Here is a 25,125-nt window from a genome sequence, read left to right on the forward strand (position 1 = left end):
GTTGAACTCTCCTTCGGCTACCTTACCTAATTAGGTGTCGGAGTGAGTTGCCCCAGGCAGTGAGTAGGAGGAGGTTTTTTTCTCATTTGTGTGTCATGAAGCATGAAATTTCGTCCATAGGCCTTATGGGTTTCGTGACTGTCGGCAGGGGTATTGGTCTCCACCAAACCATCATCGTCAACCCACAAATACAAGAAAAGCTTTAACATCAGAACTAAGTTGAGACGCCTGTGAGAGTGAATGACAGATTTAGAGAGAGGTAGCAGCATTGGAATAGTGGAAGAAAGCTTAGCACTGATAGCACGTATCATGAAAGTAGAAAGAAAGAGAATTTTCAGCTGGTAGTGCCGTTGAAGCATATTACTTACGTTAGGCAGATTAAATCTCATATCCTGGTAAATGTTTAAACTGAAAAAAAAGTTAAATGCAGCATGTCGCTGATTTTTAGTATCTCAAAACAATAAACAAATAAACAAGCAAGGACAAGACGGTGAGTGTCTGTTACACTTCTGAACTGTCAGTAATAAACAGTCAAGTAAGGTTAGAGATGAACATAAAATATAAAGGACATCATCAATCGAATAAGAAATCTCCAAGACTTAACAAGACAGGATGGCAGTGATCTAGCTGTAATTTATTTCAGCATGAACCTTTCACTGAAAATGTAAGATTTGTGGAGGCAATAGAACACATTGAGCATACCATCACAAAAACTACATATATGGAAGCTGAAGCATCCATAGACTGATAAACCAGACTTTTCAATAAACGCAAAGACTAACGAGGGTTATATTATCCTGAAAAGCACAAGACTAAATTCTGAGATTGCTCTCTCTCTCTCTCTTTTTCTCAACAATTTATACAATATTCCCCATGTGTGCATAGTAATAAAGGTGTGAGCACTTAATTATGAAAAATACAAGTGTTTTGCATAATTGATGTCTGTAATTAACGTTCATAAAACAATTAGCAAAGTTTTGTAAAAGTTGTGCTTAGGTATGAATGAGCATGATAAATAGAATTTAGCAAAAATAACATGAAATCTCAATATTGTCAACCTCAACATTATGGGTTTAACAACTGCAGTAAAGCCTCTAGCACACTAGCGATAGAGGTGTCCGAAAAATGGCTTAACATTAAAGGACGGACTTCCTAGCTAATTTATTTGCCAAGCAATATCACACAATGCGCAAATGTTTTACATACTGTTAAAACATATAAAGCACTCAAGAACGATATTAAAAAGTATTACAGAAATAGCAATTTACATAAAACATAAAAACCTTTTCTTAATCCACCTTTCGTATTTCAACACAAAGTCAGCGACCATGTTAAGAAACTCACACATTCTTTAATGGTTGCTGGAATATTTCTTATTCCCTCAAATGCAATGTCTATATGTGGACAGCATGAAGGATAGACTTTGCTTGCAATCTTAATGAAGAAGATCGAGACAACCAAATACAGACATTAGGTGTTGACAGCATGCCATATTGCCTTCAACTATTCTTTGTCAAAACATTTGGACTTGCTTATGAAGTTGTTATGGTCTACTGACTGTCTACATAAACGGGAAAGCCCGATTAGCAATGCTTTATGTCTTGAGCAATGTCTATGACAGAGGTTCCCAACTCTCAAACTCGTCATTATTAAGACAATTTTTTATTATTATTAAACAATACATACACAAAAAACTATCGCAGATAACAATTTACATTAACCGATCAACAAACATATCCCTGACAATGTACACAAATCTTTTCTTCCACCTCATCATACCCTGCTATAGGAAAGGAGCAGCTGAGAAAAGAAGCAGCATAGGTTGTAGTGGTTTAGTAAGACAATTTTTGTCTACCCCTCTCTCCAGTAGTGTGGATTTTTCTGTCTTGTCTGTGTGTCTGTCCTATATCCATCTGCTGTCGGTCAGAATATATCTCTCTTTGTTTGTATGAGGTATACTCAAAGTTCTAGTCATTTATGAGTAGACTTTCTGCGGGCAGTGAATAGATTAAGTCAAGTGACATCTTGTAATTGTATTTAGCATGATATGCTTGAATGTTGGAGGTGATGTTGATCATGCATCCATCCTTACAGTATAAGTGTAGTGCGAGTGCGTTGCTGCACGTGAGCAGGTGTGCAATGTGTATGTGTGTCAGACATGTCTGTGTTTGTTGTATTTCTTTATATGTACAACCATGTGTCCTTTAGGATGAGTGATTTTGCATGCATGGTTGCACTCTCCTCCTATTCAACTATCACAGACAAAGACACGCACAGCTCACAATGTCACACTGTTATATCTTCACTGTAATTTGTTTAGACCATAACAACTTTTCTATCATTCTTTCTGCTTAGTCTCATCGCATCCAGTGTTTAGTAAGTTTGTTTATGCTTCACCCTCAGGTGCGCATCATTACTACTGGCAGAAACTGTACAGGTGTTGTGAGGGTATAAAAGAAGCAACAAGTTTATTTGTTACAATCACATTATGTTTGTTTTACTACGTGTCTCTCAGCTATAAAATATTTAAAAAATAATCTCACCCCTCACAGATGACTGACACTAACACCAAACATCCATTCAGGCTCATGCTTTCTTCGCATGCTGACAGGATATTGTTACTTGTATAGAGAGACAACAAAGGAAAGAAGAAGTCACTACCATGGTTTTTAATTTCATGACTGTAGGTTTTCGGTCTGGAGTTATTTTTCTGCTGCTCATGAGCATGAATCATTTACCGGTAGTGTGTACAACTCGTTAAGAGAACTAGTAGGACGGTTAAGGCCACCGAAACATTAAATAAAAACCATCTACAGCAGGGGTCTCAAACTCAATTTACCCGGGGGCCACTGGAGGCAGAGTCTGGATGAGGCTGGCCGCACCAGTGTTTGGATTCAATATTTGCTCAACATCCAAAACAATGATAATAATATTGAATGTGCATTTAAGACTTTATTGTCAAAGTAGGAAAAAAAACCTTGATTTTTAAGAACTTACTTTAAAGTAAGATATATCTAATTTTTTCAATTTAAACAATTTTTTTATCATCTACCTGCGATGTACGTGTTGAACAAGATGTGACTAGTTTTAGTCCCTTAGACATTGTTTTTGTACATCTGTACACAGTTCTTGTCAGTAACAAACGGTAATGCTTGTTGATTCCTTAATTTTATTTGTACAAGATACATTTCTGTGTATTTAGACAACATTCTGCTTCACACAACAGACATATACTCTCTCTTGCCTCCCTCCCTCATGCATGTATACATATCTACACAAACACAACCACACCATTCACCGCTATTCACACACATTATTATGTACAGTGTCAGTGAGCTTAGTATACAAGTAGCCTCCCCTTGACATCAACGTGTTAAACAATTACTGTCTAGTCACACACAACACAGACATACTCTGAACACGTGACAAACAGTTGTTGTTTATTGTGATTTAAAGTGATATTTGTGTTCCTGATACTTCATAAAATACTTTGAAAGGAATTGAAAACTTGTGATGTTTGTGTGTGACGGTAACTATGGTAACACTCATGTCTGTCACTGGTCACCATACTTCCCCATTGTGTGTGACAGGCTGCTGACGCAAGTTCCTCATCTCCATCTTTGGGCGGCAGGTTGTTACCATCATCAACATCAACATCAACATCAACATCATCATGTGGCAAACAAACCAACAAGAGCTATTGCTGTTTACGAACTTTTTTCATTGAAAAATAAATGTCCCAACAAATTCTTCAATCTACACAATTGAAGAACATAACAAATTGTAGTGAACTCATCCAGTGGATGTGTTGCGCTCTGTTGACGGACTTCACTACAACACAATCACCACAAACATCTCAGGCAGCCATGGGACCTCCATTGCCCTCCTGCATGAACTAGTGTGAGAGCTAAGTAACGGCTTTCATCCGTTTAAAGAAGCAGTGTGGCGGAAGAGCAAAGCTGAGGACTGGGTGCAGCAGGCAAAGTGACTAACGATGCCATTCCCATTGCCCCAGCTGCCATGTGACCTGTATAATGTAAATTAAAATTAAAATTCAAAGTGTAAGGTCGTGAGGAGGGTTGTAGGGGAGGGTGTGTTGTGTATGGCATTGGTCAAGGGAGGCTACTTCATAAGAAACTGTGGTGCTCAGGGTAGCGGAGTTACATCCCATTGTACGCTGGCATTTCTTGCGTCAAAATGTCTTCTTTCAGTGTCCCGACCCAGAGACCATAGAGTAAGTCAGGTAACGTTCGTACCTGTAAGAAAGATTACGTCACAGAATAAAAACAAAGTTTAAAGAATGAGAAGAAATGTTTGTTCTGCTCTGTGAGTCGTGGCAATGGCATCACTAGCAGCACTACAGTCATTGTAGGGGTGCAACAGGTAGGACTATAGTTGGTAGTATTGGTGTCAGTAGTAACACTATGACAGAGAGAATAACGAAGGGAATTGGTGTTGTACACCGATCCAGTAACTACGTCTTGAACTATGGCTGCATCATGGGAAGACAGCCAGCTCTGTTCACAGAGAAAGAATAAGGTGCCCAAGACGAGAGGTGAACTCAGGACAGCCAACCTTCACAGACGCTAACCTTTGTGTCACAGAATCGCTCTGCCAGAAAATTTTCCAGCCTTTAAAACACCGGTCGCCTCGAAAGTTGTTTGTACCATCTCAATAGTCACATCTACTAGCTGCTGCTGACACGTCACGTGTTCACGCTCTCAGCACTTGTCAATATGGCGGACGACTCCTCGATAAGGGTTGAATTTCAGTTGTGCTCGCACCGTGAGCTTTCCCTCCTTCTTTTTCTCTCTCACTGTGTGTGTGATCATTTAAATCAGACTGATCTGCCACAATTACTGGTAATGTGTGTGTGGTTATTGCCTCTGTTTGCATGTAAACAAAATAAGCAGAAATAGGGGACTCTTCCAGAAAGGACGTGTACGTGTAGTTGTATGCAAGACAAACAGATGTAGGTTGTCCTTCCTCGTTTCATTTCGTCACAGTTGCATCCTTCAGGAGTTTCAGTATCATGTAAGCCATTGCTATAGCAACCTCAAAGACATACAAAGATTTTGTTGAGTCGCCAAAGTCCAGCAGGCCGCACACGTGGGTTTGTGATGGCAAGTCTCGTGTTGTGTGGACTAGTATGTTGTGGTCATTGAAACCGCTGTGAACTATCCCTGTCAGACCAAGAATACAACTCGTACAGACAGTTGTTACCAACGTTTACTCGGTTGCAGTATTATAAAGTCAAAGAAACTTTGAGAAAACAGAAGTCGAAGCCTTCATGATGGTCTTCATCTGGGTTAGTCGACTTTGTTCTCATTCTGCCTGTCTTCAGCCCCAAGGTTTTCCTCACCTTCCGTACAACTGTGGCAGGGAATATCCACTGAAGTATCGTTTCTAGACATTAGACAGTGATATTTCTCGTGTTGTGAACGGTAACAGTCGTCATTACTTTGACATTAACCTTGTAGTAGACATGGTAATCTTTAAAAGTTCAGTTCTGTCATATTGCAAGGTGTATTGTTCACACATACACGCACACAGACGATCGGCCAATTGTTATATAGACTAGTCCAATATTGGGATAAGATGGGCCATACATTGGTGCCAAGATTCGACCAAGACTTAGCCAAGTTTTGGCTAAGGGTGGCCCGATCTATCATTTCGCAGCTTGGTCCTACATTGTAGCAAAGGAAGAGCCAATATTGGTACCAAGGCAGACCAGTGAAGCACCAAGCTTAGGCCAATCTTGGTGTGTTTGCTGGTCTTCTCCTCTGTCAGGACTATGACTAAGATAATTAGTAAGTATTGTTGTATTGGCATGAATAAATTATCTTGACTAGTTTTATGTAGACCAATTGTTACACATTATGATTTGAAGAACTGATTGAAAGCAACAAGGACACTGCTTGGTCAGATCCTGCTAAAATGGATGAATGGGACTTGGATGAACAAAACACTCCTAAAACAAGTTCTCGACAAATAAGCATTGGAATTAACTTTTGGTTACAGTTGTACGCCAGGGGTTTAACTAATTAACTAAGACATCATAACTGCGGCCTGTTGTGACTATTTGACGGTTACAGGAAAGTGCTATTGACTCATAGTCGATCTGTAAGGTCGTTACACAAACCCGGGTACATCCGGGTGCTCGCTGTAGACCCCATAGTCACACAATCAAAAACGTAAGCTGTGTAGCTATTGGTCACAGCCGAACAGGACTCCTCCACCTCATCGCGACCGTTCAACATGATCAGCACCCCTCCCTCCCTGGACATTGTCCAAGCAAAACATAAAGGTAGATGTGACAAGGCTACCCTCCCTGCACCGACGGGAGGGTGGGGTGCCAACGGTATGTGTCGACAGAGGGCGCTTCACGTGAACGGAAAGTGCAAAGTATTCGATCCTATCTACTTGTCTGCCTATGCGTCCATCATGCATACAGTGCACTCAAACCTACTGACGGGTCTACCTACTAATCAACCATACATACATATGTACGTGTACATGTGAGCACAGCGCATTCACATACACACAGACAGACATTCAACGCAAAGAAATGGAAGTGTTGTGTGACAAAACGAGTGCTTGAGACGATTATTGAGAGATGAATGCTGAATGCAGCAGTGGAGGAATAAGAAAGGTGAGAGCATCTCTCCATCAACAGAAGCAGGACACTGTGGACACACAAAGACAAGATCGTTTCCTGCAGGACAAGCGGCTGGCTTCACCTTTGAACTTTGACCACATACATGGAATGTAGATGCTAATTGCTTCTTAGGGGCCAACATGTGATTGAATGTCTTCATTACCCACCACCTCACTTTTTACAGTAACACTGGTTAATGAAATTATAGCAAGTGTATTTTCTGATAATGTCTGATAATGTTGTCCAGCACAACGACCAACTGGTTCCATTGTCATCATCCCCAGCACAACCTGTCTGTAATGGTGGACATCACTTTTATAGAATGTGGGAAGTGATTCATGTACAACATGAAAAGTCATGGACTACATATGTAGAAGAACTATTTAAAATATAATAATAGTAATACAGGAAAACAAACGAATGATATATAAACATTGAAAGAATAAATAGCAGTACTAATACGGAATATAAACAAAGACAGAAAACACAAAGAGGAAGCCAATCATATGTCCGTTAATTGCCGGCCATTAAAGCCTTATAACAGAGCACTAAGCACAAGCCGTTTATCGGAGCACGACTGCTGAACACAGTTCACTTACAGCAGCTAAACCGCTCCTTCACTCTCCCCCTTCTTCCTTCTTTGTCTCTTGATTAGTCTATCCTGCCGATAGTGTTAGTGCTACTTCCTCTCCCTCATCATTGACCATCTTTGTCTTCTGTTGTGTACTTCATGTCACCTCGCTGGTGTTTATGCTGAGTCTTTATACACCTGTGGTGATGATGACGACGACGACGACGATGATGATGACGATGATGTCGATGATGATGATGATCACGAGGATAATGATGATTATTATTATTATTTGGTACTTGAGAGCATAGATGTCTCGTGTGTGTCCGTACGTTCAGGGTGTAAACGTGCGCGGGTGTGTGCGTGTGTCTGATCGCTTGCAGGTGTCCGGGGAGAGTGTAGAAGTGCCCCATGTCACGTGACTTGACCTGTATAACTAACTAAACCGCTCCTTCACTCTCCCCCTTCTTCCTTCTTTGTCTCTTGATTAGTCTATCCTGCCGATAGTGTTAGTGCTACTTCCTCTCCCTCATCATTGACCATCTTTGTCTTCTGTTGTGTACTTCATGTCACCTCGCTCGTGTTTGTGCTGAGTCTGTATACACCTGTGATGATGATGATGACGATGATGTCGATGATGATGATCACGATGATTATTATTATTATTATTATTATTATTATTATTTGATCCTTGAGGGCATAGATGTCTAGTGTGTGTCCGTACGTTCAGGGTGAAAAGGTGCGCGGGTGTGTGCGTGTGTGTGTGATCGCTTGCAGGTGTCCGGGGAGAGTGTAGACGTGCCGCATGTCACGTGACTTGACCTGTAATAATACATACAGACAGAAGTGTTGACAACATCAAACACAACTATCAATCTCGAGTCAGTCATCACACTAGAAGCAGACGTGCTTGATGTCTCGCAGGCACTCGCGCACCACAGAGCCACACGTGCGTCACGTGATTTAAGCATGAACCCTTTCCAAACGATTCGTAGTTTGGGCTACAGTCAAAAAAACTACAAAAAAAAAAAAAAATGCTGGCAGTTAATCAAACTGGAATTCTTTTCCTTTTATGGAATGACAGGTTAGGCACAGAACTATCTCCCAAAAAGGTCTGACATCTATCGTGGACTCCTCCCCCCTGTGGGTTCAAGCAGGTGGGCCAATGGAGAACAGGTTTTCTGAGGCTTGTATGGGACAAAACTATTGGTTCTTGTGGATTTAAATTAAAAAAGGCTATCAAAGCCAAAATCAACTAAATATTTTTCCCTGTCACCTGCCAGCATGTCAGGAATCCGGGAGAGGGGCGGGGGGAAGGACGGGGAGAAGGGGGAACCTTGTCACCTTGAAATGTGATGATCAAGCGAGCAGGACCGGCCATCTAAAGCATTCGTTCTCAAAGTATTTCGAACCGCGGACCACTTTACTTAAGTAAAAAATATGGCGGACCACCAATGACTAAAAATCAGTCTGTACTATGAATTTCAAAGTTAAATTGCCGCATTTGTTTCATTACAATTCAAAACTAAATATCCTTTTGTGACAGTAGTATAGTAATAAGTTGACATAAAACTACCTCGTTCTTTGTAATTAAAATGGTAATGCAAAGAATGCATCACTTTAAACATCACTTTGATGACATATAAGGACTGTCAGCCGCGGACCACCTGACTTATGCCCGCGGACCACACTTTGAGAACCACTGGTCTAAAGTTGAGAGAAGGAGGGAAGGAAACAAATTGGAATCCACCGACCTTGCGGCCTCCCCTGATGGCAGGCTAGGTCTTTGTGGAAGGGGGAGAAACAGTCAAAAGGAAGGAGAAAGAGTCATATCAATTTTCAGTAACAGAACTTTCTCTACTACTATTCCTAGAAGGACCTGTCACTTCGCGGAAACTCTCACTGTTGCGCTTTATTCACATTTAAAGTTGGTAGCTGATTCTACCATCCTAGTTTGCATTTTCTAGGTTAAAAAGTCAATGATATAAGCCCACCTTATGAACTTGCAAGTTAGTAAATGCCCGAGAAACTATGTCATGTATATAATATAATAAATATGTAGTCTGTCACCGCATACTCTGTATAGTGGTTAAGGTTAGGGTTAGTAATATTATGTATATAGTATTATAATAATATTATAATGGGTTACGGTGACGGTTAGGGTTAGTAATATTTTGTATATACTGTGGAACCTCGGTTAGCGAATATTTCGGATAACGAAAAACTTTCCAGAACGGACTGTGTTCGTTAACCGAGGTTGCACTGTAGTATTATAATAATATTATGATGTGTAGTCTGTAACCGCATACTCAGTATTCAATGCTCTACATTAACAAGGGATTTAACTCTCAGTAAATGTTAACAATAAATGTGAAATTTGTATTAATGAACTACAGCTGTTTCTGACAACTATTGGTTAGGGGAGACAATCACAAGGTGTGACGTACAAAGGGACGTGAAGAAGTAGGGGAGACAATACAGATGTCATCATCGGAGTCATCATCAACACGGTCCATGCAGACGACGACTATTTTCAGACCACGAGCAGCCCGTCCGTTCGTCACCCACACCACGTCACAGCGGACTGTGGCCACGTCCTCGATGACATCCTCCTTCATCGCCCGCACTGGGATACCCGATCCTTCAGCGCCCTCCCATACCCGAGTTGTCACTGACGTACCCCCCATACACCATCAACACGTCTCGCAGGCAGGTGGGGGGTGGGAGGGGTGGTTATTGTGCCGCCGACGGTTAGGGGGACGGTTGTTGTTGTTGTCGAGACATCGTCTGTTGGCATTGAAAGCGAAATCTCAAAAATTGAGCGTACACACTGACAGACACAAGGATTAAAGACAACGACGACACATCGTTGTAATTAAAAGTTACAGACACACGTGACTAACACACTGTCTTCTTCACAAAACTGTTTCTAACGTGTTTATTTATCACACATGTAGACAGTCACACACACGACGCCCCCGGATACAAATGACGTCACGACACCCGCTCATCACGACCGTTACACTACGTCACGCTCCAACAGGTCTAAAGGATAACAAGAAAATCTCGTGTCACATGGAGCGAACACAAGAATACAATTGCTTCACTCGATGGTGCTATTCATTTTCTTTCTTTCACGGGAAATAAACTTCGGACGTAGAAAGTCAGGGGCAGTAACTCCCCAGTTCATTACATTGTGAAATTGCCTCCCCTTGAATGAACTGTAAGAGTTGACAGCTTTTTTCCCGTTGTCCTCTATCACACATATCAAGACATAAGAAGGTGCATGTAGAGAAAGTATCAATATGTTTGGCTTCTTTTCATTGTACAGAGTAGGAGAAAAAAATCACAAACATACAAAAATCCTCCATAAACACACTCACAAACACACACACAAACACACACACAAGTACTTTATGCATGGGAGCGTCGTGTGTTTGGATAATGTGTATGTAGTCGTGCCCGCGCGCGTGTGTGTGTTTAGTCATTCAGTGTGTATCATCACTCAGTGGTCTGGAGAAGACGATGCAATACCTACAGTATGTGAGTGAATTCTTGTCACGCTGCCCAGTGCACTTTGACCTCACGTGGTGGTCTGATGTTGTCGGTGCTGTTGTCTGTTGACACCTGGCTAGCTGCCTGACCTCAAAGACTTGTTGACACCGACAAGTCATGCATCTGTGTGGTATGTGAGTGAATTCTTGTCTCGCTGCTAATGCACTTTGACCTCACGTGGTGGTGGGATGTCGGTCCTGCTGTCTGTTGACACCTTGCTCGCTGCCTGACCTCAAAGACTTGTTGACAACGACAAGTCATGCATCTGTGTGGTATGTGAGTGAATTCTTGTCTCGCTGCCAATGCACGTGGTGGTGGGATGTCGGTCCTGTTGTCTGTTGACACCTTGCTCGCTGCCTGACCTCAAAGACTTGTTGACAGACAGGTCATGCACCTGTACATGTACCAGCAAGTTGATTTTAAAAATGACAAATGAAGTATTTATGTAAGGTTTGGTGTGAACGATCGAATGAATATTAATTTAAAGTACATAACAAACTCGGTTGTCCTGCATGTTCATTATTTTAACATGGCTCCTACTGTGATAACAATGTAAATATAAAAAAGAGAGTAAATAAGATGTGTACACAAGCAATGTCTGTAAATGTCTAATAAATGTCATACTAAGCTGCCGTACAGTTTGTGTTTCACACCTGATACACCTGGCTACACAACAACACCATAATCATTGTGTCAACTACAGAAGTAAGGATGAGCTTCATGAGATGTTCTCTGTCCTCACCCACAGCCAGCTGCCAGAGCTCTGTGTCTCGGACACTTGGACACCATTGTCATATCCTGACTGTACCCTGTCTTTGTGTCTTTGTGTGTGTGTGGGAGAGACAGAGAGAAACCGAGGGAGGAAATGTGTTTTTATACATTTGTGAGCGTGCTTCTCTATATATGTGTGTCTGTGTGTCTGTGTGTCCGTACGTTGCGTGTTGCTGGGATGTAAGACGTGTATTCAAGCTCATGTTTGTGTGTCTGTGTCAAGGCTTCGTGATGTGTGTGTTTGTGTGTTTGCGTGTTTGTTTGTGTGATTTAGTCGTCAGTACGTGGAGAACGGAATTCACTCCGGTATTTTCTGTTGGTAGGTTGCCAAGTCCCTTGCGTTCTCCGGTGATGAGGTTTTCACTGTCGTCCACGTCTGTTGACACCTGACCCGCTGCCTGACCTCACTGACCTGTAGACACGTGAGCTTCATGCATTGGAGTCTCCTGTACTTCATGTATGTGTGGGGGGAGGGGCTTGCATCCTCATGTGAGCATCGCTGCTGTCGTTGGTTCTTCACTCTCTCCTGCTATATATCTCCCTCTCCACACGTGCAGACTACCAGCAGTTGTTAACCTCTCCTCGTCGCAGACGCTGCTTTCCTCGGATATACTGCCACTAACAGCATTCTCACAAAGACCATCTCCGGGTGAGTTACTTTAATCATGTTGTGTTTAATCTGCGGTTAATTATTGTACTCACATTGTTTTGATGTAAATGTCAGTTATTTTACTAACTGTCTCTCGATCTCAAGGGGAATTTACTTAGTCCCCGGGTTTTATGTGAAGAGGATTTATTTTAGAGACTCTATCGTCGACCTGAAGACATTTTTGTCATTTGATGTTTGACCTATGGATGAGATATTTAACTCACTGTGTGTTTAAAGTAAAGTAAGTTATTTCTGTCATTAAGCTTCTCCAATATTAAGTTCGGTTAGTACATGTACACGGCATATCCCCGTCAAAGGTCGTCTGTTACCTGAGCAAATGGAAATAGTTACAAGAGGTCGCCAGCAAGTCATCCACACCTGAAACCTCGTGTAGACTGTCAGGTGTGGAGATGGCAACTGTTACTACTTATTGATGCAGTTGGAGATGCTCATCCTGCTGTAAAGACAAATGTCGCAGCCACCCGACCTTGTCAAGCACGCTGACATGGAGGTCTTTGTGCCTACTTGACTATTTATTAATTTACTGTTTTTGTCCAAACTTGCCTCTCTGTCCTCTCTGTACTTGACACGAGTGCCGTGGCCAGTTAGCACCAGTCACCAATACAGGGAGAAGCAGCTTTACTGGGTTCAGGTCTCGTCTCGGGGTCGCGGCTCTTTGTCTGCATGTGTCGTTAGTTTTGCCGTCACGTGGTCTTAGCTGCTGCCTCGGCGTAAACCGCTTTGCCCTCTCACACCTGACAACATCGATGACAGGTAGGAACTGTCGAGCGACGCTTGGTGAGATATCAAAACATTCCAGAAGATCATCAAGAGTCACGTGATCTACATGCTCTGAATATTTTCCTCATTTTCATGCCGCAGTCAGCAGCTGTTGACAGGGGAGATAAGAGGGTTGTTAGTAGGACAATCAGCGTCACGTGACAAGAATCCTTTGTCCAACATCGCCACTGTGATATATTGTTTGTTGTGTTATACATTGGGCGTTTACTTGATGATCTGACCCCACCTGGCTGTAGGGGCATGGTCGTTTGAGATCTCTGCATCTGTGCATCAACCATAAGACAGTAAAGTGCTGGACAGAGGAGAGCAAGCTATGCCTGCAGGGGTGCTTTGACTGCACTGACTGGCAGGTTTTCTACGACTCCAGCGACAATCTCAATGACCTGGCTGATGTTGTTTCCTCGTATATCACCTTCTGTGTTGACACTGTCATACCCATTAAGGACACTGTCATCTTTCCTAACAACAAACCCTGGGTGACAAAAGAACTGAAATCGGTGTTACTTAATAAAAAACGCATATTTTATACTGGTTCTGCTCAAGATAGGAAACTAGTGAATAGGGAGGTACGGGATGCCATTAGGGAAGCTCGAAGAAAGTACAAAGACAAAGTGGAGTTGCAGTTCAGTAGTGGTGATCTCAGGGCTGCTTGGGGTGGTATTAAGACCATGTCGTCTGTTCATTGCATGGCAAGCCCTCGTAAACAACCTGTGCAACTTGTGGGCTCTGCTGACAGTGATGTTCCCAATGTCCTCAATTCCTTTTAAGCCCGCTTTGAGAAGTATGACTTCTCTCACAATGTTTCCACACTAAGTCTCTTGTCTCTGAGCATGGGTTGGTGATTGCCCAGTCCTCTGTCACAGATCTGCTGAGGTGTGTCCATATCAACAAGGCTCCCGGTCCAGATGGTATCTGTGGACGTACCCTCCGTTACTGTGCCGAACAGCTTAGTGGAGTTCTCCAACATCTATTCCAGCTCTCTGTGGACTCTGGCCGTATCCCCGATATTTGGAAACTTTCGTACATTGTGCCTGTCCCAAAAATCACTAGGCCCAGTCGACCCAATGATTTCAGACCAGTTGCTCTTACGTCACTTATCATGAAAACGCTGGAAAAAATTGTCAGGAGGGAAGTTATGACTGCTGTTGATAAATGTCTTGACCCACTGCAGTTTGCCTATAGAGCTGGGAGAGGTGTAGATGATGCTAAGCTGTTCCTGCTGAATACTCTGTACAAACATCTGGAGACACCTAGAGCTCATGCCAGGCTTCTCTTTGCTGATTTCTCTTCTGCTTTTAACACTGTGCAACCTCACTTATTAGCAGAGTGCCTAGTCTCAGACTTCCATTTGTCCCATCAATTAACTCTGTGGATCCTGGACTTCTTAACCAACAGGCAGCAAAGAGTTTTTGTTAATGGTACTCTCTCCGACATTACTGTTACCTGTACAGGCTCCCCTCAAGGCTGTTGCTTGTCCCCACTATTGTTCATAATCTATACTAATAGCTGTAGAACCACTGTTGATAGAAGCTTTCTTATAAAATTTGCTGATGACACTGCCTTGTTGTCTCTCTTGTATGAGCATGAACACGTTCACAGTGGCGCTCTTCCTGCTTTTGTACGCTGGTGTGATGAACATTTTCTTGACTTGAATGTCTCAAAGACAAAGGAAATGATCTTTGACTTTAGGCTGAACAGACCTGTTGTGGTTAATAGCACTATCCATGATGATGCCATTGAGATAGTCAACACTTATAAATATTTAGGTACTACCTTTGATGATAAACTTAAATGGGATGTGAACACTGACATGATCCTCAGGCGGAGCCAGCAACGCTATACCTGCTACGGAAGCTTCGGTCTTTCTCTGTCAGCCCAGTCATTCTCACTCGGTTCTATCAGTCCTTCATTGAGAGTTCTCATCACCTTTTCTTTCACTTCTTGGTTTCACAACCTCTCCGTAGCGAACAGGAGCAGCCTTGTCTCCCTTGTTAAGATCTGTTCCAAAATCACCAGAACCAGGCAGAGGGATTTAGCCATCTTAAATAAGCAGCAAATCCTCAGGACGGCCTCTCATATCCTAACTATTCCTAGTCATGTGTTGGCGAGTGAGTTCTCACTCCTGCGGTCTGGTCGCAGATACGCTGTACCGGTCAGTCGTACGAACCGTTACCGTAACTCGTTCATTCCGCGAGCCATCCACTTTTTAAATTCCACTAGCTGTGATGATGTGTCCGTCTGATGTGACCTTGTGCGGGGTGCCCACTGAACCTCCTGTTGCTGTGTTACTATATGAGTGGGTGTGTGTGCACATGTGTGTGTGTATGTCGCCAGAATCTATTCCCTTTCATCTCTCACATCATTCTTCCCTCTAGTGTGCTGGCGTGTCATCATACCTCTAATTGCCCTTGTGGATGAATAAAGTTGTATTGAATGAATTGAATTGAATTGAATTTAGTTTGTCATCGTCTATCTACACAAACAGCTCGGGTCAGTTCCAGGATAATCTGTAATAAATATTAATAAATACACTTGATTGAAGAGCTCTCTGCTCCTTTCTTGCTCGTGTGTGACGGGCTTTATGGACTCTACCTGTTGGACTCAGCTGCAGAAAGATAAAATGTATTTTTTTTCTGCATTTGTTTTTATTCAACATTAGTATTGTTGTTAATTATTTACTAGTTTATACGTTATTCGTTTGCTTTCTTGTCCCTCGTATGCTGTCCATGTTTCCCTCTTGTTGTTAAGCACTGAGAGCATGCTCCTTATGAGTGTTCGAACTATTCATTGACTAGTTGTGATAATAGTTTGGGGTACTTTTGTTATTTGCAAACCCACTGGAAGCTCGTCTGTGTTGAAAGAAGGAAGGCGACAGGTCGTTAGGGCGGTTGGTGAGGATGTAGGAATCCACCAGCAGCAGGAGGCAGCAGCAGTCTTCTCGTTGTTGCTGGCATACAGTGTAATCTTAGATTGCAAAGAAACAAAACCAATAGAGATGGAGAGAAAACATAAGAGAATATACAAAATCAAAGAGGCACAAGAAGGCATCTTCCTCTCTTTATTATTCTTCACAAGATGATCTCCCCTCTAGTCGTTACAACGGTGACGAGCAGACAGTGCGTTGTCTGACGTGCACACGCACGGCATCACGGGAAGATGACAGCAGCGAGCTGACGTCTGATGAAATCTTCGGTTATGTCAGACGCCATCTTAGCTCTCTCCTGATAGCCTTATAGCTATGTCTTGATATCTTTGTGATTTTCTTCGCAGCATCTGCTTGTCATTAAAAAAAATACCTGACACCATTTTTTCCCAGTAATACTAATTACAGTTTGTCAACACCTAGTCTAATAACAAATTTCACTGCACTGATTACAGGCTCCATTATTTTCTTGAATACTTTCTGTATAAGTTCATCATATACTTATCATTAATCTTATCCTTCCTTTTTTCTCTGTGGCGTGTCAGCCATGTTTCTGTTCATGGCCCCTCCCCACCCTGTCCGCAGTTTGGGCGAAAAGCCTTCACGCGCTGTAGTCACGTGGGTGTTGTTGGCGCTGGCCATTGGTTCCCGCCCCTGGGAGAAATATGTGTGAAAATATGATAAACCGACACAAACCTGCTTGTGTTTCATTGTTCCTGTCAAGGCGTCCTTCCTCTCAGAAACAAACTTAAACTTAACAAATGCAGTTTCATGTACAAAATACTGACGGGTAAACAGTATCATACACTCTCTTTACTATATTCCTCCAAGAACACTAGAACTTCTCCAAAACTTACTCTTTCAATTTGTAGACTCTAGACATTTTTAAATAAAGTTTGAAATACTCTGGAACAGCCTCCCTCTCCATCTTAGGCAATTGAACTTCATGAACTCCTACCTCAGCACATTCAAGAAAATTAGATGAGGCCTCTAGAGACACCTCCTAACTCTAGGAAATCTTGTAAATATATGTTTTTTTGTGACCACCACTTTTGTACATATTCAGCTTCCACTTACCTTACCTTAATCTCATAATACTTATAATTATTTCAGTTAGTGCTTTCCCTGTAAAGTGTGGGGGCTAAATGGAAAATGCGTTTTCTTACTTATTTTACCTCACATTAATAAGGAATTACCATTGTCACTGTTATTGAATTGGCTGCTTTCTGCCCACTTGGTTAATATTTTATTTAGAGAGCATGTAAAGGCTTTTCCTAAATGTATTAGTAAGAGAGATACCTCGGTAGTTACCTGACTGGTTGTTGTCACCTTTGTTGTATAGTGGGATAGTAATAGATTGAGTTCATTCCTTGGGTCACAGCATTGAACAGTTTAGCAAGGGAGTAATAACCGGGGATGCAGCGTCTAATATATTATTGACAATACCATCTGGGCCTGCTGATTAACATTTTTAACTAATTGCCTCTTTGACCTTTTCTGTGATCTGATTGTCCACAGGTTGGACATACAGGTGCATTGGACTAGTGGTACTTTCACAAGGGTTATCTTGACCATCCACATCCATCATCCCTTTATTTAGTATTGTTTAGAAGTGCTTCGCCCACCCTCTTCACTGATTTGGTCCACTACAGGCTGTCTTCTGTATCTCCTCATCACCTCCCAGAACTCCTTTGGTTTGTTGACTGCATTTTCTAGAGACTTGATTTTTAAAGGTTTGTAGTTTTGTTTCTTTACTGTTAGCAGAGTTCTATCAGCTTTCCTTTCTCTGCTATAAGCTGTTCTGTCTTCCTGTATTTTCTTCTTTCTACACTTTCTTAGACACTACTAGTCACTTTTTGTCTGTACACTCTTTATGAAATAATGTATCAAAGGGAGAAGCATACCTACTGTGTTGTAACAAGTTACATTACTGACCTTTTCTCTTATTTATTAGTTCCTATCTCTTGAGTAGGCTGTCTTTCCTATAAACCTTTGTTGACTGCTATTTGTTGTCACCTTTGACACTGTGTCTAATGTCCTTCATGTCTTCATGCATGCCAGACACACTAACCTAGTTTTAGTCTTAAGCTTTGAGGGATCGCTCCTTTTGTATATGTTTCTACGAGTGATAATTGAAAATTATTTTATTATGAATTGTTTATATTCTAAGTCGTAAATATTTTTCTGATTTAAATTAATATAATAAAGAAATATTTCACGAGAAAGACTCACGAAACTTTTCGTTGTTGCATGTGCTTAACAGGTGGATACAATGCTGCGATTCTTTATATTTCTACTCTCACTTGCTCCTTTTGTGTCGATGGAAGGGACAGAAAGGTAAAACGTGTTGACTCTTCTTGGCTTTTGCCTTACAATACATGCCAAAGGTTTAACAATCAGCTTTTTATGTAGTCAATAACAAACTGAAACACTGATCGTTTGTTAATGGTCTAAATGATATGTAAATAATGACAAACATTTAAATAAGAATTGTTGTTTTAGTGACATGTTTCACCATAGTCTATTGTCTCACACTGCTTGGTTCACTTCCCGGAGCTCCCTGTCTCTCTGTTTGTTTATTTTTATGTATGTAAACATTTAATGTCTTACTTGTGATGTCTGGGGTGCTATAAATAATATATATAAAATAATTAATTAATAACATTGATTTATTAAGAATTATCAAAAGTACAAATTCTAGTTGCAAAGACGCTGAGTGTCAGCCAAAGACTTGGCACAAAGTAGGATGCTCGACTGACGACGACTGCGATCAGCCCTACACCACGTGCTACAAACGTGCGTGTAGGTGTCACCCCGGGTACTACTATACCACACAGGACACGTGTACTGACAGTGAGTAGACAATGGTTCTGTGGTGTGATTGACAGCAACAAACTCCACTTTGTTGTCGGCTTGTTACAGTTAGGGACGGAAGAGCTTTTATAAGATTTTCGCATTCTTAAAGGAATAAAATTTAAAAAAATATAGCCGCATTTAGATAGACTGAACAAAAGGAATAAAGAATGAAAGAAAACACGTGGGCCGAAAACAAATTAGAAATGTATTCTCTTGATTATGGATGTTGTTCGAAATGCGTGTAAATGTAGAACAATTAACTTCAACTTAAACAGTGTGTAAATAGTTGCTTACCACAGTTGTTTACATTAGCTTGTAACCCAGCCGACATGCAGGACAGCTTCACAGAGTATCCTGACAGCGCTCTACGTGCAAACCTCATTGGTAGCCCGGATAAACTCACTGTGGAAGCCTGCAAGAGAAGGTGCCAGACAAACAAGCGTTGCCTCACCTTTGATTTCAAAGGTCTGTATGGGAAAAAGCTTGAAACATTGGTATACTAACATGATGTTAGAGATGGCAGGTGACTGTGCACTCTACAACTGCTAAAGTCTGCTTCACGTGTCCTGCGCTGTGTTCTATTAATAGCACGCTTTGTCAACAAAATCAACGGAAACCCGTAAACAATGGCAACACTGTTGAAATATGTTGTCTGTGTATATTTCTACCATCTGTAGTCGCCTACATAAAGACTACGAACACATTTTGACAGCAAACTTCACGCCATAATCTACAAACATGACATGACAACAAGACATCCAGGACTCTAGCATCAGGACCATGGACTGACAACACTGGGGGAGCACAGCAGGAATGGAGAAAACATTTCACTTTATAATTATTGTCAAACTAGTGTGTGACAGGCATGCTGCTAGCAAGACAACAGTAAACAATCACAAATAAACAACTACGTACCGCGCCTTTTGCTGAAAACCTTTAAGTAACAGAATAACCTTTTGGGAAATGTTCACATAACTTGCTTTCACTCTTCTTTGTTCAAAATGTTTTGCATCATGTTCACTTATGTCTCTGTCTCTCTACCTCCCATGCCAGCCAGTGGAGGTCTGTGCCGGCTTCATAATGTCACCGCTCGTCATTCCCCCTCACAGTGGTCTCCTAAGACGAGCAAAGGCTGGACCCACTACCAGAGATCATGCAACTCCATTTTTGCCTCACGCGATAACTGGCACAACTTATTGTGTAACAGCAAGATTGATTGTACTGACATAAACAGCGACTGTTTGTCAGGACGATGTTTATGTCGTCCACGCTTCATGTTCAATCAAGCAAAGAAGGAGTGTGTTTTTGCAAGTAAGTGAGAAGCAGTAGAAGGATGAGTAGTACTCAGCTTGTCCCCACACGTTGTCTACCGTCAGTTTGTGTGTTTCTTACAGTAAAGATACTCTAGTTAGTTGTTTACAGTAATTATTTTCATCAAACAACTGTCATCAATGTTCACATAATATTTCGGATTTAAATAGTTGACCATTCAGTGTTTATTCATGTCCACGAGCTAACGGTTTCTTTCTTTGAAATGATTATAAGATGGCAATGAACCTCAGATACTTGGGTTACTGACTGTCACTTTATTACTTTATAACAAAACTGATTGTAAAGGTTAGAGGAGGAAGTGGCTATGAAGATGAGGAGGCAGAAGTAATATTAAAGCGGAGGAATAAAATATGTACACATGGCAGTCAGATACTGGTAGACACAGAGCTACAATTATTGGATGGCTAGTGTTACCGTCGGTCAGTAAGTGTGACTGTCTTGTAGGCGACTGGCGCAATAAAAACTGCTCGACTGACGACCACTGCGATGTGCACCACTCCACGTGCTTCAAGCGCAAGTGTCGGTGTGAAGACGGCTACTTCTACACCACACACGACACGTGTACTAGCAGTGAGTAGACAATGATTCTGTGGTGTGATTGACAGCAACAAACTCCACTTTGTTGTCGGCTTGTTACAGTCAGGGACGGAAGAGCTTTTCTATGATTTTCGCATTCTTAAAGCAATAAATTGTAAAACAACATAGTCGCATTTAGATAGACTGAATAAAAGGAATAAAGAATGAAAGAAAACACGTGGGCCGAAAACAAATTAGAAATGTATTCACTTGATTATGGATGTTGTTGGAAATGCGTGTAAATGTAGAACAATTAACTTCAACTTAAACAGTGTGTAAATAGTTGCTTACCACAGTTGTTTACATTAGCTTGTAGCCCAGGCGACTTGCAGGACAGCTTCACAGAGTATCCTGACAGCGCTCTACGTGCAAACCTCATTGGTAGCTGGGATGGACTCACTCTGGAAGCCTGCAAGGACAGGTGCCAGACTGACAAGCGTTGCCTCACCTTTGATTTCAAAGGTCTGTATGGGGAAAAGCTAGAAACATTGGTATACTAACATGATGTTAGAGATGGCAGGTGACTGTGCACTCTACAACTGCTAAAGTCTGCGTCACGTATCCTGCGCTGTGTTCTATTAATAGCACGCTTTGTCAACAAAATCAACGGAAACCCCGCTTACTTCGACTTCTTCAGGTCCCGGAATGTTTACTTGTGTGCAGCTAGACCATACAACTCTTCTATTCTACCTCCGCACCTGTCCATCATGGAATCTGTTCACTTTGCACTGAAGCCACACCTCACCTTCAGCAATACTGACACAGTCCACATCATGCTTGTCCTTTGTCAACCACTCCTTTCTCCACTTTTTCCGTTTATTGCTCCTTCCCTCCTCGTTCTCCTCTACAGTATACCGACACTCTCAGTTCTTGTTCTCTGTTTTCTACTTGCCTTTCTTTTATTTGTTTTTATAAGTCATCAGTCGTCTTCATCCTTCTGTATCTTTGTTGTCCGTGTCTCCTTCTTCTGTCAATCGCTAAGACCACGCTACTTAGGAGCAGGAGTGTGAGCTATGCAAATAACACATTTATTATTATTATTTTTTGTTACACTCCTTGCAGCTAACCTTTATCTATCTGGCATTCCTTGCATACAGTTGTTGTTGCATGAACATTGAATGACAAGTGGTTTAGGTAAACAACAAACAAGTATCGTGACTATTTTAAAGTCTTTAACTCAAATCGAACAATCTAGAAATATATAGAACTTGGATAGTGGTTATCTTGTCACACTTATCTCATATATTATAAAGAGCATGCTATCTAGGAAACTACACTGTCATCTGTGTGAAGATGTCTTGTCATCGCTAATGATAGATAAGTGCCAGACCTCCTCACCTCCCTGCAGCTCTGACACTGACAACAAGACATCCAGGACTCTAGCATCAGGACCATGGACTGACAACACTGGGGGAGCACAGCAGGAATGGAGGAAACATTCCACTTTATAATTATTGTCAAACTAGTGTGTGACAGGCTGCTGCTATCAAGACAACAGTAAACAATAACAAATATACAACTACGTACCGCGCCTTTTACTGAAAACCTTTAAGTAGCAGAATAACATTTCGGGAAATGTTCACATAACTTGCTTTCAGTCTTCTTTGTTCAAAATGTTTTGCATCATGTTCACTTATGTCTCTGTCTCTACCTTCTGTGCCAGCCGATGGAAGTCTGTGTCGGCATCATCGTGCTACCGCTCATGAGGCTCCCTCCGACTGGGCTCCTAAGACGAGTAAAGGCTGGACCCACTACCAGAAATCCTGCAAGTCCACTTTTGCCTCACACGATAACTGGTACAACTTATTGTGTAACAGCAGGGTTGATTGTCATCACCCACACAGCGATTGTTTGTCAGGACGATGTCTATGCCACTCAGGATTCCACTTCAATGAAGCAAAGAAGGAGTGTGTTGCTACAAGTAAGTGAGAATCAGTAGAAGGATGAGTAGTACTCACCTTGTCCCCACACGTTGTCTATCGTCAGTTTGTGTGTTTCTTACAGTAAAGATACTCTAGTAAGTTGTTTACAGTATTTATTTTCATCAAACAACTGTCATCAATGTTTACATAATATTTTGGATTTAAATAGTTGACCATTCACTGTTTATCCATGTCCACGAGCTAACGGTCAGCAAGTGTGACTGTCTTGTATCAGAGCAGTGTGAACTGTGTGCTGTATTCACATATAAACTGTTTGCCCGAGGGACTCAGTCTTTACCTTGAGTGTCGTATGATTAGCTATTGAAGTTGTCATGATTATTACAGTAATTATCCTCCATTGTTTCCGTCATTGTAGGAAGTTCTATTGTTTCCTTTATAACAATTCCTTACGGGCGGAAGGATTTGTTTGTGTACAAATAGGGTCATGTGCAGACTTGCTGGCAACAGGCGCCAAGACTGGTGTGTACATCGTTCAGCTACCAGAGAACAACAGACCTGTGTCAGTGTGGTGTGATATGGACACTGCGGGCGGCGGCTGGACGGTACGTGTGGTCGTGTTTGTCAGTGTGTGTGACTCAGGTAGCATCTCTCCTGCACACTGTATCCTGCTCGCAACAGTGCGACGCCACCTATACCCAGGGTCACATACTTGCATCTCATAGTATCCACGAATAATTTGTCTTTGATATCTTTGGACATTTACAACACGAAGCAGGAGAGTTGCTTGTCCACCTTCTGTTTCCAACAGTTTGTCTATGTCGCTGGTAGACTCCGTGGGTTGAGGGTGGTTGTAGACAGGCCGACATCTAGTGTGTTGGTGTGCGTGTGTCGGTTGTTTGTAGTCGCATCCTTTAACCCCTTGCATCCATTCCTGCTTCATGATCAGCGACTGTAGGTTTGATAAGGAGTTAAAAGAAAATGCTATTTGTAAGCTTTATTATGTTGCCATATAATTGATCACAGGTACTTGATGCCACACATTTACAGCCAGGAAAGTGTACATTGTGGTCACGTGACTGTCACTGTATACTACACTATATACTACACTATATACTACACTATATACTACACTATATACTATTACACCATGTTCACATAGTCTTCTGTAACCGTGAAGTGTTGACATTATAATCATGATCACAGCTAATAAAGTTACAAGCTGTTATATTTTGTCAAGTTATAACTCATCCTTTGTCAACTCATTAACTGTAATTAGTGCTGAATCCTGTCGAGCATGCTGCGCTTTGTTACCATAGTAACGACCTGTGAACTTGTGTCATGTGCAGGTCATCCAGAGACGTCACCACATCCCAGATGAGTATGTTGACTTCCACCGGAACTGGACAGAATATGTAAACGGATTTGGTAACATCTCTGGAGATTTCTGGCTGGGTAAGATGTTGACATATCTCTTTCATTCTCTGGCATTATCCCTCCTCCTGCATAACTGTAACTTCAACATTTGTTTTTACATTCAAAGTCAGGCTGTAGTCAGTATTGTGTTTTATTGTGTTGTTTGTGTGATGTTTACTGGTCAATACACAGGTTGCTGTTTCTGTTGTTCTTTTATATTTTTGTCCTACGATGCTTATCGCTCACTATTTTGTGTATTGTTTCCTTAGCATGCTTTGTTTGCTGTGATAATGATGATGCTAGTAATGGAATGAATGGATGGCTGATGATCCTGTAGTGTCTCAGTTGCCAAAGTCTCAAATAGAAAGAAACACGAGTTGCGAGGAAATAAATCCCTGCGGCATATCATGCGATTTGTTTTTGTTTTGTTTTATTTTTGTTTTGTTTATTATTTTTTGTTTTTTTGTTTTTTTGCTTGGTTTTGTCTAGGATTATCTGATTGCAGGGTATGGATAGGTTCAGAACTTTATTAATGCACAGTAGCTAAAACATTTCGTGTAGTTGTATTACAGTCTGTAACTTTGTTTTGTTGTGAATAAGAATATAGTGTGTAAAAATGTCCTTCAACCTGTCTATTTATTTATATTAGTCTACATGTAGTCTGTGAGAATGGTCTTAAAACTACCTGTGTATATGTGTCATGATCATAGTTTCATACCATTTTAAAGCTATATCGCTTTGTGTGTAAATACAACTCTATGTATGTGAGTTTGCACGTGTATGCGTGTGTCTGTGTAGTGACACCTTACCACCCCAGTCCGTGTTGCAGTCCTCTCTGTTCATGGTTCATGAGAAGTCTTGAGCAAGATCAACACAAATATTCACTGCTGGACTTGTCTGTTGACACGAGATCATTGCCTTGTCTTGTCTCAGGCCTACACGCGACTCGCGCCCTGACAAAATTTGGAGATTGGCGCTTGAGAGTGGACCTGCTGACTAACTCATGGAGACATATTTGGGCGGAGTACAGCAGTTTCACTGTTCTAAATCGTGACGAGATCTACTCACTTGCCGTGTGGGGCTACTCGGGTGACGCAGGTACGTACGTGACCACTCAACAGTAAGAAAGAGTGAGAC

General features: G+C 41.6%; 1 protein-coding gene across 2 annotated transcripts in view; it reads left to right on the forward strand.

The window, feature by feature from the left end:
• Positions 1 to 25,125, forward strand: part of LOC112574760 (tenascin-like) — a 121,243-nt gene that overhangs the window by 89,758 nt on the left and 6,360 nt on the right. The window contains exons 1-12 of one of the 2 annotated variants that reach the window (XM_025256006.1): positions 12,076 to 12,204; positions 17,447 to 17,661; positions 18,192 to 18,265; positions 18,630 to 18,781; positions 19,097 to 19,249; positions 19,838 to 20,095; positions 20,561 to 20,686; positions 21,002 to 21,154; positions 22,356 to 22,613; positions 23,056 to 23,177; positions 23,922 to 24,027; positions 24,922 to 25,086. In XM_025256006.1, coding sequence (XP_025111791.1) covers positions 18,201 to 18,265; positions 18,630 to 18,781; positions 19,097 to 19,249; positions 19,838 to 20,095; positions 20,561 to 20,686; positions 21,002 to 21,154; positions 22,356 to 22,613; positions 23,056 to 23,177; positions 23,922 to 24,027; positions 24,922 to 25,086 — 1,558 coding nt within the window. In that variant the 5' untranslated portion in view covers positions 12,076 to 12,204; positions 17,447 to 17,661; positions 18,192 to 18,200. Of the gene's footprint in view, positions 1 to 12,075; positions 12,205 to 17,446; positions 17,662 to 18,191; positions 18,266 to 18,629; positions 18,782 to 19,096; positions 19,250 to 19,837; positions 20,096 to 20,560; positions 20,687 to 21,001; positions 21,155 to 22,355; positions 22,614 to 23,055; positions 23,178 to 23,921; positions 24,028 to 24,921; positions 25,087 to 25,125 lie in introns of those variants that run through there. The other variant, XM_025256007.1, reaches the window with a different exon arrangement.

The sequence above is a fragment of the Pomacea canaliculata genome, linkage group LG11 (assembly GCF_003073045.1).
Source record: "Pomacea canaliculata isolate SZHN2017 linkage group LG11, ASM307304v1, whole genome shotgun sequence".
Classification (NCBI taxonomy): domain Eukaryota; kingdom Metazoa; phylum Mollusca; class Gastropoda; order Architaenioglossa; family Ampullariidae; genus Pomacea; species Pomacea canaliculata.